Here is a 19,158-nt window from a genome sequence, read left to right as displayed (position 1 = left end):
TATTGTCTATAAATGCTTTGGGAAAAAAAGAAAAAGGTAAAAAATGACTAGCTTTTATTTTACAAGAATTTATCTCTTAATCTTTCTAATTCAAAAACTAAATGTTGCAATTTACTGCATAATACACTTTACATGGTGGCTTTTATCAGCATTTAAATCTGCATTTAAATCTGTTAACATTAAATACCAATGAACATCTGTAATCTAAAATTATATACTTCAATGAAAAAAAATCAGGGATCAATTACTTTGGATTGCATTCCTAGTTAACAAATTCAATGCATTTTTTTCAACACATCCCATTATTTCTAAAATATCAGCCACTACCAAATGGTTGATATGGTAAAAGTAACAGAATTAATACATATACTATGAAAAATCAGAAAATATAAAGTGTAAGACCTATTTATTTAAAAACCTAATAAAAATAAATCCTTTAAATTATTAATTCATTCATTTTCTTGTTGGCTTAGTCCCTTTATTAATCTAGGTTCGCCACAGCGGAATGAACCGCCAACTTATCCAGCACATTTTTACGCAGCGGATGCCCTTCCAGATGCAACCCATCTCTGGGAAACATCCACAAACACTCATTCACACACACTCAGACACTATGGACAATTTAGCCAACCCAATTCACCTGTACCGCATGTCTTTGGATTGTGGGGGAAACCGTAGCACCCGGAGTAAACCCACGCGAATGCAGGGAGAACATGCAAACTCCACACAAAAACGCCAACTGAGCCGAGAATCGAACCAGCGACCCAGCAACCTTCTTGTTGTGAGGCAACAGCACTATCTACTGCACCACTGCTTCGCCCACATTTAAATTAGTTATTTATTTATTTTAAACATTTATTTAAAGATTTGCAATGACAGAACAGTGGTATAAGTGTCTCATTTCATCATATACAATAATATAACTATTTATTATACTTTCGTCCATCGGGTAGTAATTCAAGTCTTTTGTGAAGGGTAAAATGAACAAAATAATAATAAAAATAGTCTTTCAAGATACATTCTCCAAACTTCTCATAGAGGGTTTCAGATATACCAGAAATCATATCTAATCATAAGACTTAAGTCCTAAGTCAGTTTTTCTAAGGGTAAGAAAATGGCAATCTGATTTATCCACATATTGATGGAAGGAATGTTAGGAGAGGACAATAAATTATTTTACAATAAAAATATTTTAGTCACCAAACATATTTAGACATTGAAAGGTAATGCAATTAAATTCAAAACAATTTCAACTAAAATTGAAAAAAAAATGCTTCTTTTGATTTTTCCTCTTTTAAATATGTATTTAATATTTTTCTATAACATATAAATTGTGGTGTACTAGTTTTTGGGCCGTTATTGTCGGTTACTTTGTTAGATAAACTCCAGATTTGGCTTCACTACTTACTAATCTAATGTGTATGCACAAATATAATATTGTATAGCTTCACTTAAAAAATATTAATTCAAAAGATTGATTTGTGAGGGGTGCACTCATATATGCTGAGCACTGTGTAGATAAAAGGATATGAATGGACAATGCATTGCTGTACGTTGCGGGGAGCATATCCACGTTTGTAGCATCAAAAAGACAAACAGTCTGTGGTGCATCCACACACCATGGGGTGCTGGAAGGTGAAAGAAGCCCCATGATTATTTACTCTGATATAAAATTAGCTGCACATCCTGTTTCTGAAGTAAAAAAAAAACTGTAAATATTTTTCCAGTGTATTTTGAATGCTATGTAATCAGACAATGCAACGTTGCACCTTGATTTAAAAAAATTGTGATGCAAAAATTTACTAAGAAATATTTCATATTAATTTTCTGTTAATTAAACACTAACACAATAAGCCTGATTTCTTGCTAGAAGTGTGATTCTAAAGTGATCGTAGTTATATTGTCCAGATATTAAGTCTATAATAAACAAGACAAAAGAAGACACTTTTAAATAGTACCAAATGCTATTAATGTTACAGTTTACTCAATAAATATATTAAAAATAAGTTTTTGTGATACAATAAAAATTATTTTTGTGATCAAGAAGAGATTATTGGACTGTGCAATATTTTTGCGTACAGTATCTTAAATTTAAAAAAAAATATATAATAAAAAATATTGTTTTTTTTTACAGTTTGTTTTGATATGGAATACTTTTAGTCTACTTTATATTTTGATGTAGTGCATAATTCATCTTTTTTTTTCTTAGAGTATAATAAGGATAAGTTGCGGGTTCATTCCACTTTTGCGACCCCAGATTAATAAAGGGACTAAGCCAAAAAGCAAATATTGATTCATTCATTCATTTTCTAACACTAAATCTGATTTTTGCTAGAAAGGCTATGCTAAAGTGATTCTAGTTTAAGTGATGTTGTGCAGATATTAAGTCTATAATAAACAAGATAAAATAATATCTTAAATATTTTAATAAATATTCATTCATTAATTTCCCTTTAGCTTACTACCTTATTTATAAGGGTTCGCTACAGCGGAATGAACCCTCTTCAATAAATACATTACAAATATTTTTATTTGTTGTAGAAGAGATAATAGTACTGTGCGTGTGTGTGTGTGTGTGTGTGTGTGTGTGAGAGAGTGTGTGTGTGTGTGTGTGTGTGTGTGTGTGTGTGTGTGTGTGTGTGTGTGTGTGTGTGTGTGTGTGTGTGTGTGTGAGAAAGAGAGAAAGAGAGATAATATGTGCAGTAATTTAAAAACACTTGGAATGAGTTATGTAACTTAAAAAAATCAACCCATGATGTATGTGATGTATGATATGCATTAACTCTTTTTAAATCAAATTTCCAGTAAATTCTTATTAAATCGATCATATTCTTATTATAGTAGGCCATACTTTTTAATAGCAGTTCAAGTAAAACTTTACAATAAAGTTGTATTAGTAATGCATTCACTAACACGAACAGACCATGAACAATACATTTAATTGTTTGTTTATGCTAGTTAGTGAAAATACAGTTGTTCATTCTTAGTTAATTAACTCTGAATTAAGTAATGTTAAAAAAGAGGAATTTGTGTCTTATGCATTAGTAAATGTTGAACTGATTAGTAAATGCTGTATTGGTTTTGTTTATGTTAGTAAATACAGTCAACAATAAAACCTTATTATAAAGTGTGACCAGAGTTCTGTATTTTCAGTCTACTATAGTGCATATTTCATGTTTTTTTCTTTGATGGGTATAAAAATGTTATGATGTATTTCTTGTTTCTGTTGGTCTTGTGTTGGTATGTTCCTAATAACTCTATGCAAGTCATTTAGCCTGAATAAGTAGATAGCCTATCGATTAAGTTAAATCAGTACACGTAGCTTTACGAGTATCGCTGCAGGGTTACTATGGTGACGTTGCGTCCTTCCGTCCTCGCTTCACTCATATAAAGCCTTCGAGAGGGAAAAGCCCAGTAGAAAAGTCAGAGGTATAGTGGGATGGTGTGAAGATAGATAAATGGCTGTTACACCTTCACTACATAGTGTAGTTTTGGAAATTTCATTCATTCGGTTTTAGGAAGGACGGACAGCGGTCGCACCTGCCCTCGGGAGTTGTGGAGTCAGTGGAGTTTCTCCATTCGTCTTAGTACCGGGGCAGGCGCAGTCCTGCGCGATACTTTACAGTCACTGAGAGGTGTTTAACTATTAACACGTCACCGAAGAACCATCTCTATCATATCAACAGGAACTATAAGCATATTATCATACATCAAGAGAAATTAAGTTCTGGACTACTGCAGCCGCATCCGAACGTGAAGTGACATACGGAGTATCATTCGGGACGTTATTTTAACAGACAAAATGACTCCTCTTAAAACCTCAGTCAAAGCCTTCTTCACTCTTCACGTGCTTTTTAGTTGTATTTCACATGGTAAGTGTGCGCTTTTTGTGATTATTACGCGCTTTGAGTGCAGCTGCTTCTTGCGGCTGCTGTTGTACAGATGCGGACTAAAGTTCAGTCTTCTACATTAGCTGATCTGCATTGTAAATGCATATAACAAGTAAGGATGGTAACAATACATTTACTGCTATAGTAAAGTCCTACCACTTATTTATCGCGTCGGATTAATAGATAAGTTTATTGTTTGTTCTGATTGTTATATGATAAAAACATATTACAATATGACGGATCATAAATGGTTGTAATAGTGGTTGTAAAGCACTTAATTTGATCTAGAAAAAAACTAAATAATTTTAGTCTTTATGATGTTGGTATCGTGTTATTGTTGAAGTGCAATTTGGGATCATATGTGTCAGATTGTAAAATCTTTATTGGGTTCCAAATTTTTAAGTGTTGTGAGTCTTTGTGTGATTATTGGTTTTATTAATATTGGCTTTTATCAGCATTGTAGGTTACTGAACCTGTTACATCAATAGAACCTTTTGATTTTACAAAAGTTTCTTTATGGTCTGAAATGTTCTTTGGATCATTGAATTTAAAGCTAAAAGTTGTTCTCTGAAAGGTTATTTGGGGAACTTGGATTGATTCTTCCTCATTTGAAACTTTTATTTTTTAGGAGTGAGTGTTCTCCACTCTGATAGTAAATTAACCACTCAAGAAGCACACAAGAGTTGTTTTTCCCTGCTGGGGCTTAAATTATTTTACTGACGTTTGGTTATGGGGTCCAAACGTATGGTCAGTTTATTAAACAGTCTGCATAGTCAGAGAAGAACTGTAGGTTGGAGCATTCACCCATCCTCTGGCACTAGTTATTCAAGGAATGAATATGTATTGTGTTTGAAACATCAGGTCTGTTTTGCTAACATGCAAAACATTTTATTGTGAACGAGCAGTTTGGACTCATCCCCAGTTCCGGTGTTGTTCTCAAGTTTGAAAAGAGAATATGTGTTTACAGTAGAACGTATATTGTTTACCCTTGGCTGATTGGTTTTCTGGCTGCATCTCCTTAAGTTGGATAGTAAAAGGTGGATGCCATTGTTCATTGTGACAGCACTTGTGCACTGCAGATACAGGTCTTCCTCTTGCTGTCCAAACAAACAGGAGCTCTTACTCTGGTCCAAACAGAGGAAATACTGCTCCCCCTATGACTTTTTGGGTCTTCAGGCTTTGTCTACAAGGTTTCCAAGTAGATTTCCTTCGCTGTCCTTGCGCTGAGCGTGGGAAAGACACATGAAGGAAGCGGATGGAGAGGCAGGAGGCACCCTGGAATTGTTCTGGCAGTAGAGGTCACGGAAATGTGACACGCTACCTGAGTAAAGATTCCTTCCCCAGACTCCTTGCTTGCTCCTCTACTCCAAATCTGTGTCAGTCGCCCTATCTTGACACAATGGATGAGCGGAAGAGTATGCTATTATATTTTATATGTCAGGGATGTATGGTAAATCCATTAGTCAAAAATAGGGGTTTTAATGTCACGTTAACAAGTGTATGTTGTAGATATATGCCGATACTCAGTTCAGTATTGTGATAATGAGCATGCACAATAATGATATTGTGGGCACTTTTAAATACCATGAATAATTACTTATTATTTAAACTTATTAGGTGCTTCGTAACCAGGGGCGGATTTAATCAATAAGCTAGGTAATCAACCGCTTAGGGCCCCAAAAATATGGGGGGGCCCAATAAGTGCCTAGAAGATTCTGTAATATAAAATATAGTTTTCTATCACATTTTCTATGGTATGGGTATAACAAATAAAATTATATACAGTAATTATTACATCTGTGAAAATGTGTCCCCCAAATCATGGATCAGTCCAGCAGTCAAATCAGGTTTACTTTTAAAGACAAAACCGTTTATTTATTATTTTTCATTTTAGTAATTTTAAGAATCAATTCATTTAAAATGTATAGATTATATTAGGATAAAAATGTAGAAAACTAAATAGACAGACAGACAGACAGACAGACAGACAGACAGACGCATACATACATACATACATATATATATGTGTGTGTATATATATATATATATATATATATATGTGTGTATATGTATATGTATATGTATATGTATATGTATATATATATATATATATATATATATATATATATATATATATATATGTGTGTATATGTATATATATATATATATACACACACAGTTGAATTATTAGCCCCCCCGAATTATTAACGCCCCTTCTTATTTTTTCCCCCAATTTCTGTTTAACGGAGGGAAGATTGTTTAAGCAAATTTTCTAAACATAATAGTTTTAAAAAGTTATTTCTAATAACTGATTTATTTTATCTTTGCCATGAGGACAGTAAATAATATTTTACTAGATATTTTTCTAGACACTTCTATACAGCTTAAAGTGACATTTAAAGGCTTAACTAGGTTAATTAGGTTAACTATGCTGGTTAGGGTAATTAGGTAAGTTATTGTATAATGATGGTTTGTTCTGTAGACTATCGAAAAAAAAATAGCTTAAAGGGACTGATAATTTTGTCCCAAAAATGGTTTTTAAAAAATTATAAACTGCTTTTATTTTAGCCGAAATAAAACAAATAAGACTTTCTCCAGAAGAAAAAATATTATCAAACATACTGTGAAAATTTCCTTCCTCTGTTAAACATCTTTTAGGAAATATTTAAAAAAGTAAAACAATTCAAAAGGGGGCTAATAATTCTGACTTCAACTGTATATACAAAGGGTGCATATTAAGACTGTTTGGACCATAGGTTGAATTGCTTATGGCTCCAAATCACTAAATCCGCCCCTGTTCATTACAGCGCCAAATGCTTAAAGATGCAAGTGGCTAGCCTAACAGTTTTTCACATTATTCTGGGCTACTACATGCTAAAATATTGGTTGAAAATTCTGTGAATGTTTTACAAAATTTTTACAGCAATAAGGCTCAAATGGTTAACGTGTTCACTCACAATAAAAGCTATAAAAGCTTTAATTAATCTTAGTTGATGTTAATGCCTTAAAATCGTAGTTGTAATTTGATTACAAGTAGTTTTTCCTAAAATCATTACATCACATCATGTTATTAAATGGGGGTAAATACTGTTGTATGTTTTAGCCAATATCAACATAGTAGCTATAGAATATGTGTTCATTTTAATCCATATTATTAACTAACATTTCCTAATGAGCCTTTTTTTGTAAAATCCTAGCAATTCAGTTTGGTTGAAACATTTGTTTACTCTGAACATGTGTAACGTAATACACTATGTTTGTTATTATACTGACAAAAGTAAAAAAAAAAAGTAGTTTACAGTATAGGTCAGTAATATGCAATATACCATAATAAAAGCTTCACTAATTAATCACACCAAGAAAATATGATATACAAGCCATAAGCTATATAATATGATAAATACGCCATGATGCTATTATGATGGTGCAATGTAAGTTTTACATTTAAGATGTTTGTATAACAAAAGTTGTAAAACTGTGTGAAATTACCCTTGGGATATGGATTTATTACCTCTATATTGATACATTATGCATGATACCATATGTCTTGTGATAATTGAACTTTCCAGTTCATCGGATTGAACTTTTGCATATGCCAAATGAGTCACATCCACGAGTCAAATTCAGCATTTTTTAATAACTGTACACATTTACAGAAGTGAAACACATCTTGGCTGTTTGAGATCTTGTAGATGGGAATGAAAGGATTAGGGTCTGCTTTAAGTAAAAGACATTTTCCATAATGCTACTGTGTAGAGAGATATAAAACATCTTGAATCAATCCAGATATAGCCAGGGGCTCTGTTTTCAAATTTTTCTTGGCTATTTAAAGGTGAAATTACTCCAGGAATTTTACACATCTGAGAACCCTTTGGACTACATTATTTTTCAGAGCACCCACTTGTGCTTGTTCTTTTAACTTCACAATACAAGAGTAATAGAGGATTTCATTGCTGTAACGTATAAGCAAAGCATTACTGTAGTGCAGGCTCACTGGGTGCATTCAGACTGCTTAACACAATTATACAAGAACAAAGTGATGTCTCGTACAACAGATTGTAAAACTGTGATCGGTTGGTAAATGCAAACAATCTTAAACTTTATAGTTATTAAATCTGAAAATGAAACATATTTTAATAATTATTAATCTACATGGAACACTACCTAAAGTTAAGGTTTGTAATGTTTGCACAAGCCTTACAGGCAATGTACCGTAGTAGGGATGCTTCGTTCAAGCGGCCGAAGATCAGTATCGGCCGAAAATCACATGTAATGTCTTGATCGCTATTTGGGGGAATGAGTGATCAATGAGCTCATGTCATAAAAGCTGAAATATATACAGTTGCTGTGTGACCTGTTTATACAGTCGATTTGCCCAAATATTTTTTTTCATGAATACTGAATATATTGTTATTAATAATATAACTTGTAATATAATTATTGCAATAACAAGAGTTTATAATCATATTTTCTTTTAGTAAATAAGTAATAAATTTATAGGTGCGCATTTTAACTTCTTATGCATCGAATATGTGCTGTACTTTTTCTTGATTGTGACGTGAAATTCTTTCATCATTTGGAAATTGCATTGTTTGCTATTTATCTTACTAATTTTTACATCTGTGTTATATTATGTTCCTTAAAGCTGCTTCTGGCCATGACATGTCCACACTAAATGGTTAAAAGAGATGCGTTTAAGATATTATATACAGCATCCTTCATTTTTATTCTCTTAGATAAGACGCGATCTGCACTTAAGTATTATAGAAAAGCATTAGAATGACAATGAAAATCAGTACTCTGGATCGGCTGCATAAATTCTGTTCAGAGCCTATACTATCCCTATACTATATTTTTTATGTTGCTGTATTTTGTGCTGCTGTGGCTCAGTGGTTAGCACTGTTGCCTCAGAGCAAGAAGGTTGTTGATTGTATGTCCAAAGACATATGGGATAGGTGAATTGGATGAACTAAATTGAATCTTAGTGTATGAGTGGGTGTGTGAATGTGAGAGTGTATGGGTGTTTCCCAGTACTGGGTTGCAGCTGGAAGGGCATCTGCTGCTTAAAACATATGCTAGAATAGTTGTCGATTCATTCTGCTTTGGCGACCATAATATATAAGGGACTATTCATTCATTCATTTTCTTGTCAGCGTTGTCCCTTTATTAATCCGAGGTCGCCACAGCGGAATGAACCGCCATATATATAAGGGATTAAGTCGAATGAAAATAAGTGAATGAAAGCATATTGCAAATTATTGTGGTTACAAATATGTTAGTAATTGCAAGTTAAAGTAGTTTTCTGCACTACTTACAGTTAAAGATTCAGCATTAAAACTTTGCTTTTATTGTGCTGTGTGCTTATATAGGCAGTGTAAATATTCTGAACTGGTAGGCAAATTAATTGTTTCAATGTACCAAACAGAAAAGCATCTGCTAAATGTAGTGTTTCTTTTAGATTGCATTTTATTTTCCAAGCTCAGGGAGTTCCGTGCAAACATCCGTTCATCAGCAGTGCACGTTGAGCTTTGGAGTCATTTTTGTAACTTCTTTTAATTATTAATATTTGAATTTCCTCCAAATTGTCTTTTCTCTTTGACAGACAACTGATTTCTCTGAAGGCATGATGGCTGCTCATGTTGCGTTGTATTGCAATTTCAAGGAGAATCTCCAGCATGAAATGCAGCACAATCCCCTGATCTCCCAAACATATTGTGGGAGCTTAAGTGATTCAAAACCACTTACTGAGACTGTGTCCCGGGTCATGTGATATCCCATTGTTTTAATATATGATCAAATATGAGCAAAATTGCCAGATGTTGTCCGTTTAATTTGGCATCTAATTCCATTTATTTTTACAGATTGTGTATATGTATTGTGATTGTGCTTTTGGTTCTGAATTTGTCCATCTGAAGACCAATCCAGGAACTAATCAAATCTGCATTCTCCATTGCTGTTGTCTTAACCCTGCGGCTTGGCAGGGAGCAATAGATGTAGCATAGGGACTTGCAACAAGAGAACACTTCAATGAATAAGAAGGCAGGCAGCGCTGTTGGAGGTGTAGTAGCAACTGTTTTGGCTGGTGGTCTTGATTTTAGGAAGTGTTAAGTCTGCAATCAGCTTCTTAAACATTTTGTGAAAGATGTTTGTGACTATCAAAAATAGATAACAGTATAATTAGAGGCAGAATAACCTTTCCACATTAATTTTAGTATAATTGTAAGGAGGTATGCTATAGTATTTTTTTACAACATGCTGTGAAAATCCTTAATTTAGTTTGGCCATTTGTGTAATTTTATTCATTCATTAATTTTCTTTTCAGCTTAGTCCCTTTATTAATCTGGGGTCGCCACAGCAGAATCAACCACCAACTTATCCATCATATGTTTTACGCAGCGAATGCCTTTCCAGCCACAACCTATCACTGGGAAACCCATACACACTCATGCACGCACATACATACACTATAGACAATTTAGCTTACCCAATTCACCTGTACCGCATATCTTTGGACTGTGAGGGAAACCAGAGCACCCGGAGGAAACCCACGCGAAAGCAGGGAGAACATGCAAACTACACACAAAAAACATCAACTGTCCCAGCCGAGGCTCGAACCAGCAACCTTCTTGCTGTGAGGCAACAGCACAACCTACTGTGCCATTGTGTAATTTTATGCTCAATTTAAATTTTCCTACATCTCGTCATTATAATAATAATAATAAAAGATATACTCCAATGAATTGTTCTATTATTAAGATGTGTAATATTGTTACATTGTAAATAGACCCAAATAATGTTGTTATGTGCAGACAGGTGTTCATTAATTCAAAATAAACAGTACAAGACCTATTTGCCTTGTTTGGGTTTAATTTGGCAATAATGACCAGCTGACTTTACATTATCAGACATACACTCACTGGCCACTTTTTTGGTACACCTTATCAGTACTGGCTTAATCCCCCTTTTGCCTTCAGAACTGCCTTAATCCTCCGTGGCATAGATTCAACAAGATACTGGAAATATTTCTCTGTGATTTTGGTCTATAATTGCTGCCGATTTGTTGTGATGATGATGTGATAATGATGTGAATCTCCTATTCCACCACATCCCAAAGGTGCTCTATTGGATTAAGACCTGGTGAGTGTAGAGGCAATTTGAGTACAGTGTCATGTTTAGAAACCAGTCTAAGATGATTTGCGCTTTCTGACATGGTACATTATTCTGCTGGAAGTAGCCATCAGAATGGTATACTGTAGTCATAAAGGGATGGACATGGTCAGCAACGATACTTGGGTAGGCTGTGGCATTGCCACGATTCTCAGTTGGTTCTATTGGGCCCAAAATGTGCCAAGAAATTATCCCCCACACCATTACACCACCACCACCAGCCGGAACCATTGATTCAAGGCAGGATGAGTCCATGCTTTCATGTTGTTGACTCCAATTTCTGACCCTACCATCCAAATGTCGCAGCAGAAATTGAGGCTCATCAGACCAAGCTATGTTTTTCCGATCTTCTATTGTCCCATTTTGGTGAGCCTGTGTGATTTGTAGTCTCAGTTTCCTGTTCATAGCTCACAAGAATGGCACCCACTGTAGTCTTCAGCTGCTGTAGCATCAAGGTTTGATGTGTTGTGCGTTCTGCATACGTTATTTGAGTTACTGTTGCCTTTTTATCAGCTCGAACCAGTCTAGCCATTCTCCTTTGACCTCTGGCATCAACAAGGCATTTGCACCCACAGAACTGCTGCTTACTTAATCTTTTCCTATTTTCTGACCATTCTCTGTAAACCCTAGGGATGGTTTTACGTAAAAATCCCAGTAGATCAGCAGTTTCTGAAATACTCAGATCAGCCCGTCAGGCACCAACAACCATGCCACAATCAAAGTAATTTAAATCACCTTTCTTCCCTATTCTGATGCTTGGTTTGAACTGCAGCACATCGTCTTGACCATGTCCACATGCCTAAATGCATTGAGTTGCTGCCAAGTGATTGGCTGATTCGAATTTTGCATTAATGAGCAGTTGAACCTAATAAAGTGGCCGGTGAGTGTATTACACAATTTATGCAATTAACAAATAAATAAAATTGTGTATGTGGCCATATTATCTCTTTTAAAGCATTTGTTTTGTTTTTGTCAAATCTCACAGTATTGAAAATCGGCTTTTGTCGACATATATTTCTGTCTTGACAAATTCCTGTATTTTCAGAGTTATACAAGTCCCAGATGGGTAATTTGTCTCCTCCAAAAAAAAAAAAAAAAAACAACAGGAAAGAAATTGATGCATGATTAGTCGCGTGCAACAGTTGCCTGACGTTGTGGTCCTGCGCCCATATTGTTTGACATTATTGTTATTTATTGAGAGTCCTTCACTGCTTGGAAACTATTGAAATTACAATAGATTTTTCAGCAAGGCTAAATGATAAATGAACTTCTATTGTTGTGTAAGCCCGAAAAAGATTCCCCCTGCCCTGTCCTCAGAGACCGCTTTACCGGCACTGTACATCACATGGGTGGACGGGAAGCACAACCAGTCTTGTACAAGCCACAGAGTAGGGAATTCCGCATATTATGACCAACGCTTACAGGGCAGTAACAGGATTTCCTCTCTTCAAAAGACAGTACACAAGTAAATTGAATTACATCTGTAAAAAAAAAAAATCAAACCCAAGCATCATCTGACTTCATAAGTTCCAGCTTTTTAACATCCAGCTGGGACCAATGACGTGTTATTGGTATTAAAGTTTCGCAAGACAATGTTGAATATTTATAGTGCTCCAGAAGTCAGATTTCCTTGGAAAACCACACAGCGATTTTTCTTTTTTTAGTAGATTCCCACTAAAATACAAACATCCATGATTGACTAATAAAATAATTTTGGAAGGCCAGAAGGAACAGCCTTGTGACAGTGAATTTTTTTTTAGATATTTCCACAAGAGGCACGTAGGTTGAATAAGGCAACCCACCTAGCATCAGCCCTATGTTTGTTCCATGCTTCCATGGTTGTCTATTGTTTTTAATAGGCTATAATAGAAACCAGGACCCAGGCCCCCTTGAAGCACCACAACAAGCCTCATTTTTGGGATTTTTCAGTCTCTGTGCTGGAGGAATGCAGTACACAGCTGTTGGAGAGCGGGGCGAAGTGCCGTGCTGAGGTCAGCACTGGGCAGACATCAGGGGCAGGTGGGGGTCTATGTGCTGTGGGAATATGTGGGTGTACAGAGACAGAGACAAGAGGTTTTTATGAGAAAGTGTTCTTCTTAAGTGGGCTGCTGGGGGCCCCTGCTGTATGGGGCAGCTGTAAAGACAGCAAGAGTTCTTGGGTTTTATAGGATTTGATTCATCACCGCTGATGCTTCAATGCAAACATACATCTGTGAATGAGCCTTTGAGGGACAAGAAGAATATGTGAACATCATCAGGAACTAAAAATCCTCATATGAAAATGTGATCCTTTGTCGTATACATTTCAGAGAATCAGAAGCAGACAGTCTCAGTTTGACTTATTGATTCATTCAGGAACTGTACAGTGGGAGCGGCATCTTCTTGTAACACTGATGTAACGGATTAAGATTTACTGTATTTCTAAAAACAGCTTGACGAGAATGAGTGATGATGACTCATGTGGACAAATTGTACAACATATGTCTTTTAGGAAATAAGCATTTCACGATGAACTCCGTGTGTCTGAGACAGGAGGTGGACCTGCAGAAAGTTGGTTTGGTCTGTCACTGCTGTGATGTTGATGTTTTTCATCAATCATGACACAAAGACATTTTAAATGTGTTTGTTCTACAACTCGAAGATGTCTAATTATCTACAGAACAGATTTCTAGTGCTCACCACAGGGGGAGTGTATTTATTTATTTTTTGACTAGGATATTTTTTTGGACTCGGACAGCTGTGGTTATGTCTAGTTATGTCTCCTCTGGACAGAGGGATAGTATCAAGCTGATAGAAATGTGTGCTTTGCGTGAATAGCTCTGGCTACATCCGCTCCCCTTAACTAACCTTGGACCGTGAAACAACAATGATGCTCTAGCACACTGTGAGGAAGTTCATATTAAGTGGCATTTGTGGTGTGGCAAGTTCATTTTTCGAATGCAGCTGTGTATTTAAGACATTTATAAAAATGAAACTTTGGTATGAAAATCAAAAGAGCTGCTACTCAGGTGATGCAAGTTTCTTACTCTGCCTAAGAATGAGAAAAAAAGTTTAGCTTAAAATTGTGATTATGAACTGTTCACACTTCTTTATGGTGGCCTAAATCTGTCGATAAATAAAGTATGGAAAAACAGTGAACAAAATGGAGCAGTCTGCATCTGTGTACCTTCTAATTTACTGCTTTTAGTTGCTATTTTATTGTTCATCAGTGTAAAGGTGTGTTAGATGAACGAAATTTACAAAACATCCTTTTGTTTTATCTAAAGTGCAAGTATGCAGATTTGCATTCTTTTATTTTCCTTCGGCTTAGTCCCTTTAATCATCAGGGTTTACCACAGCGGAATGAACCGCTAACTTATCCAGCATATCTTTTACACAGCAGATGCACTTCCAGTTGTCACCCAGCACTGGTAAACATCATACACACTCATTCAATTCACTTATAGCATGTCTTTGGACTGTGGGGGAAACCGGAGCATCCAGAGCAAACCCATGCTAACACGGGGAGAACTTGCAAACTCCTCAAAGAAATGCCAACTGGCCTAGCCAGGACTCAAAACAGTGACCTTCGTGATGTGAAGCAACAGTGCTAACCACTGCGCCACCGTGTCGCCCTGCCTGCAGATCTTGTAATCAGCATTTCTGTGTTGGTCAATTTGTTAGACAGTACAACATAGCCTAGTCCAAAAGACCCTAAGCTGGGTTTTTTGCAAGAGAGTTTTCCCAGAAGACTTTGCTTTTGAATCAATATAAACCCCTTTTTTGCTCGGAAACACAAATAACCTGTTACAACACAAAGCAGTCAGGGAGTAGGTTCAAAAGACGGAAATCACTTATGAGACGAATGTCACCCATCCTGAGCAGCAGAGGGAATGTTACTATTTCCTGTCCCGAGTGTACTCTTAGCTCCTATCATCAGCTTTACCTGGCTTCAGACCAGCTGTGAACCTTCACTGTAATAATAGCACACAGAAGAGATCTCACGAGACGTGATCTAAATGAATCTCTTTATATGAGAATAAAAAAGGTGGCATTATGCAAAGGACAGAAAGAGAAGAGTGATGTGAAGGATGTGTTTAAGGACATCTGATTCATCTGGGCCTGCCTTGTTCTCTCACACACATGCTGACAGAGATGACCGCTGTGTGGGGGGCACAGCTGTACCTCTGGCCTCCCTTCGCTTGCCTAGAATTGTATACACATGCTGAAACCTGCTGTTTCCACATATCTGCCAGACAAAAACCTGTCCAGCACAGACTAGACTGCTCTGAGTTGGATTCTGGAGCTCCACATGGGAGCGGAAAGGTTATTGCATAACTTTCTGAATCAGAGTGTCCAAATCACGCTGGAATGCTCTTAAAATGTTGCCTCTTGTAATCGAGTGTTATTGTTTTGAAGTTTAAGATTATGCAAGTGTTCTCTTGAGAGTAGTGTGATGGATATGTGCTCCAATTGTTTTTTAAGGTTGATATGACTATTTTCAATTTCGTATGGTCCTTTTACAACATCAGTAATGTAATTTAAATACATTTAGTTAATTAAATAGGCTTAAGCATTAGTTTAGTTGTTCAATTGAAAACACAAGATGAAAGGTTGTATAAACACAAGCACCGTCAGGAGCACAAGTCCATTGAAAATACTGTGGTAAAATTTCCATATTTTAAAGACATTGTGGAGAACAATGGAGTTTAACTTTATATCATATCTCAGTCAGGCAGTGAAGATCTTTGATTTTAAACAAACCAAATCTCAGGTATGTAAATGTTTGTGTTGTTAGTGTGCCTGTGATGTAATGTGTTCTATTATTTGTTTTCTGTAGGTTTGGTAGAGGGATCTCGTCTGCCTGATCCACAACTGCTTCCTGATGGAGATACACACCTTCAGCATGTTGGTGGGACACTCACACTCATTTGCAGGTACTGCATCCATCTACTGTCCCACATCTCACACAAACCAATGCAGAATGTGCATCTACGTTCAATGGCCACTTTATTAGGTACACTTTACTAGTATCGGGTTGGACCCCCTTTTGCCTTCAGAAATCCCTTAATTGTGGCATTGATTTAACAAGGTACTGGAAATATTCCTCAGAGGTTTTAGTCTATATTGGCATGATAGCATCACACAGTTGCTGCAGATTTGCGAGCTGCACATCAATTATGCAAATTCCCATTACACCACATCCCAAAGGTGGTCTATGAGATTGAGATCTGGTGACTGTGGAGGCCATTCGAGTACAGTGAACTTATTGTCATGTCCAAGAAACCAGTCTGTGATGATTCGTGCTATATGACATGGCGCGTTATCCTGCTTGAAGTAGCCATCAGAAGATGGGTACAATGTGGTCATAAAGGGATGGACATGGTCAGGAACAATACTCGGGTAGGCTGTAATGTTGACACAATGTTAATTGGTATTAATGGGCCCAAAGTGTTCAAAGAAAATATTCGCCACACCATTACACTACCACCAGCCTGAACCATTGATACAAGGCAGGATGGATCCATGCTTTCATGTGGTTGACGCCAAATTTTTACCCTACCATCCGAATGTTGCAACAGAAATCGAGACTCATCAGACCAGGCAACATTTTCCAATCTTCTATTTCCATTTTTGGTGAGCCTTTGCGAATCGTAGCCTCAGTTTCCTGTTCTTAGCTGACAAAGTGGCACCTGGTGTGGTGTTGTCTTTTGCTGCTGTAGTCCATCCACCTCAAGGTTCTACATGTTGTGAATTAATAGATGCTCTTCTGCATACCTCGGTTGTAACAAGTGGTTATTTGAATTACTGTTGCCTTTCTATCAGTTTGAACCAGTCTGGCCATTCTCTACTGGCATCAACAAGGCATTTGTACCCACAGAACTGCTGCTCACTAGATATTTTTTCTTTTCCAAACCATTCTTTGTAAACCCTAGAGATGGTTGTGCATGAAAATCCCAGTAGATCAGCAGTTTTTGAAATACTCAAATCAGCCCGTCTGACACCAACAACCTTGCCACGTTCACAGTCCCCTAAATCAACTTTCATCCCCATTCTAATGCTCGGTTTGAACTGCAGCAGATCGTCTTGACCATGTCTACATGCCTAAATGCATTAAGTTGCTGCCATGTGATTAGCTGATTAGAAATTTGCGAGCAGTTGGACAGGTGTACATAATAAAGTGGCTAGTGAGTGTATGTGCAAGGTTAAAATATGTAAATTTAACTAAAGTTATGCTGTAAGCACTTCAATATTCAGACTGAAAAAAGTAAAAAAAAATGAACTTGGTAAAACCACACTCTGACAACAGTTTTCAAATACCACATTTTTACATTTTTCTGTCAAATCTCAAACATGTGCTGATATCACACCATCATCCTTCAAAAATAAACTCATCTGCTTTTGTTTTGACATGAGATAAGGGCCTAACAAGAAAACCAGTATAGGCCCAAAATATCTAATTATTGGAGAGAAAAGTGGACTGAGAGGCTTCTGAAACATACACAGTACTCCGAGAGATCATTGCACACTATTGTAGTCATGCCAGGAATGCTGACTCTGAAGAAGCTTGACTAATGTAATGCTTCCCTACAAGGCCATGTGTGAGCCAAAAGCTGATACTGTCTTTGGCTCTGGACAGAGATTTGAGACTGAAGTTGCATGACCCATCAGTCTGGTGGCAGCAGTGCTGGTATGTGAGAAATGTCTGATTCTCCACTGGGATTCTCTGTTTAATGTTCCCTTGGTAAAGCAAACATGTCATTTAGACACTTTATTCACTAAACACCTGTTCTCATGTGAAAGTCGGACACTAGCTTCACATGTAAAATGTTCCAAAAATAAACAGAATATCCTGGGAATATTGAATAGGAATCTGATGTGAATCACAAGTGATTTTTTTCACTCATTCGCAATTCTTCTGCTTAGTCCGTGGTTAATCAGGGGTAACCACAGCAAAAATGAATGGGCGGATGCTCTTCTGGTCGCAACCCAGCACTGGGAATTACCCATATGCTCCTTTATTTACAAATATATACATTAATTCACAATGTCCAATTTAGTTTGCCCAATTCACCTATACCACATGTTTATTGGACTGTGGGTGAAACTGGAGCACCTGGAGGAAACCCACACTAACATGGGTAGAACATGCAAACTCCACACAGTGACAGTGCTAACCACTTAGCCTTAGAACTAACCCAGTGATTTTATTATCAGTTGAGGAACTATTTGTTTTAAACAGATTTTTAAACCCTTATTAATAGTTATGAAGTGCTACTTAGTATGTCAATCAAAATCACCTGAACTTGATTTGTTTAGGTAACTTTTATGGTTGTGTTTGTAATTTGTAAACTAAAAATTGCTGCTGGATGTGTTTGTGTGTGGTTTCTGGTAAGTTTCATGATTTTGTCATTTAGTTCTGTAAATTATGTCATGAATAAATGTTTTTTTTTATTGTTTTGTTTATAAGTGATGTTTTGTTTTTGTTGTGACTTCCAATAGAGGATCAACTGCACTGCACTGGAGGCTGGCTAGCAGAAATGTGTCATCGGTACGCATTGAGTCGTGTGAGGAGAGACTGCACAAGCACTGCAGCAAGCTAGTCATACACAACTTGAGGCACAACGACACTGGCATCTACTCATGCAGTCACAAGAAGTCCAGCGATCATGAAGTGTCCACATATGTTTTTGTTAAAGGTAAGATTTTAGGAATACTAACATTTTTAGCACTGACCCAAAATAGTTTCTTCTTATAAAGATTCCTGTTGGTAAACAGCTCAAAGGGCTATTTCAATCTGATGAAAGAGACTTTTTGATATAATACGAATAGTATCAAAGTATTTTTGACTGGTCTTATTCTAGATTTGAACCTTGTAGGGAATAATTAGTCTTAAATTAATTGGTCTTAATCCTTTATTTACTGACTCGCTTGAACAACATTGGCTTTCTTTTCTTTATAAAGCTGTCTCCAAGTTTGTCCACAAATAATAATACCTGATAATTTGGTGTATTCACACTTAAATTAAAGAGAACCTATTGTAGTTTACCGGTAGTTCTGTTATCACAGTTCAGTTGGGTACGTGAGATTGCTGTTGTTTATTAGTGTCTTGGTGTGCACC

General features: G+C 36.4%; 1 protein-coding gene across 4 annotated transcripts in view; it reads left to right on the top strand.

The window, feature by feature from the left end:
- Window positions 1–3,416: 3,416 nt before the first annotated feature.
- kdrl (kinase insert domain receptor like) overlaps window positions 3,417–19,158 on the top strand; it is a 62,563-nt gene continuing 46,821 nt past the window's right edge. For 3 of the 4 annotated variants that reach the window (XR_012389621.1, XM_073921686.1, XM_073921687.1), the window contains exons 1-3: window positions 3,417–3,872; window positions 15,877–15,973; window positions 18,540–18,736. Coding sequence is in view for 3 of the 4 variants with exons in the window: in XM_073921686.1 (XP_073777787.1) it covers window positions 3,803–3,872; window positions 15,877–15,973; window positions 18,540–18,736 (364 nt within the window). In the remaining variant the exon portion in view is untranslated. 4 annotated transcript variants of the gene reach the window in all.

Source organism: Danio rerio, chromosome 14 (assembly GCF_049306965.1).
Source record: "Danio rerio strain Tuebingen ecotype United States chromosome 14, GRCz12tu, whole genome shotgun sequence".
NCBI lineage: Eukaryota > Metazoa > Chordata > Actinopteri > Cypriniformes > Danionidae > Danio > Danio rerio.
The sequence above is the reverse complement of the archived record's forward strand: the minus strand, read 5'-3'. Positions and strand labels throughout refer to the sequence as shown.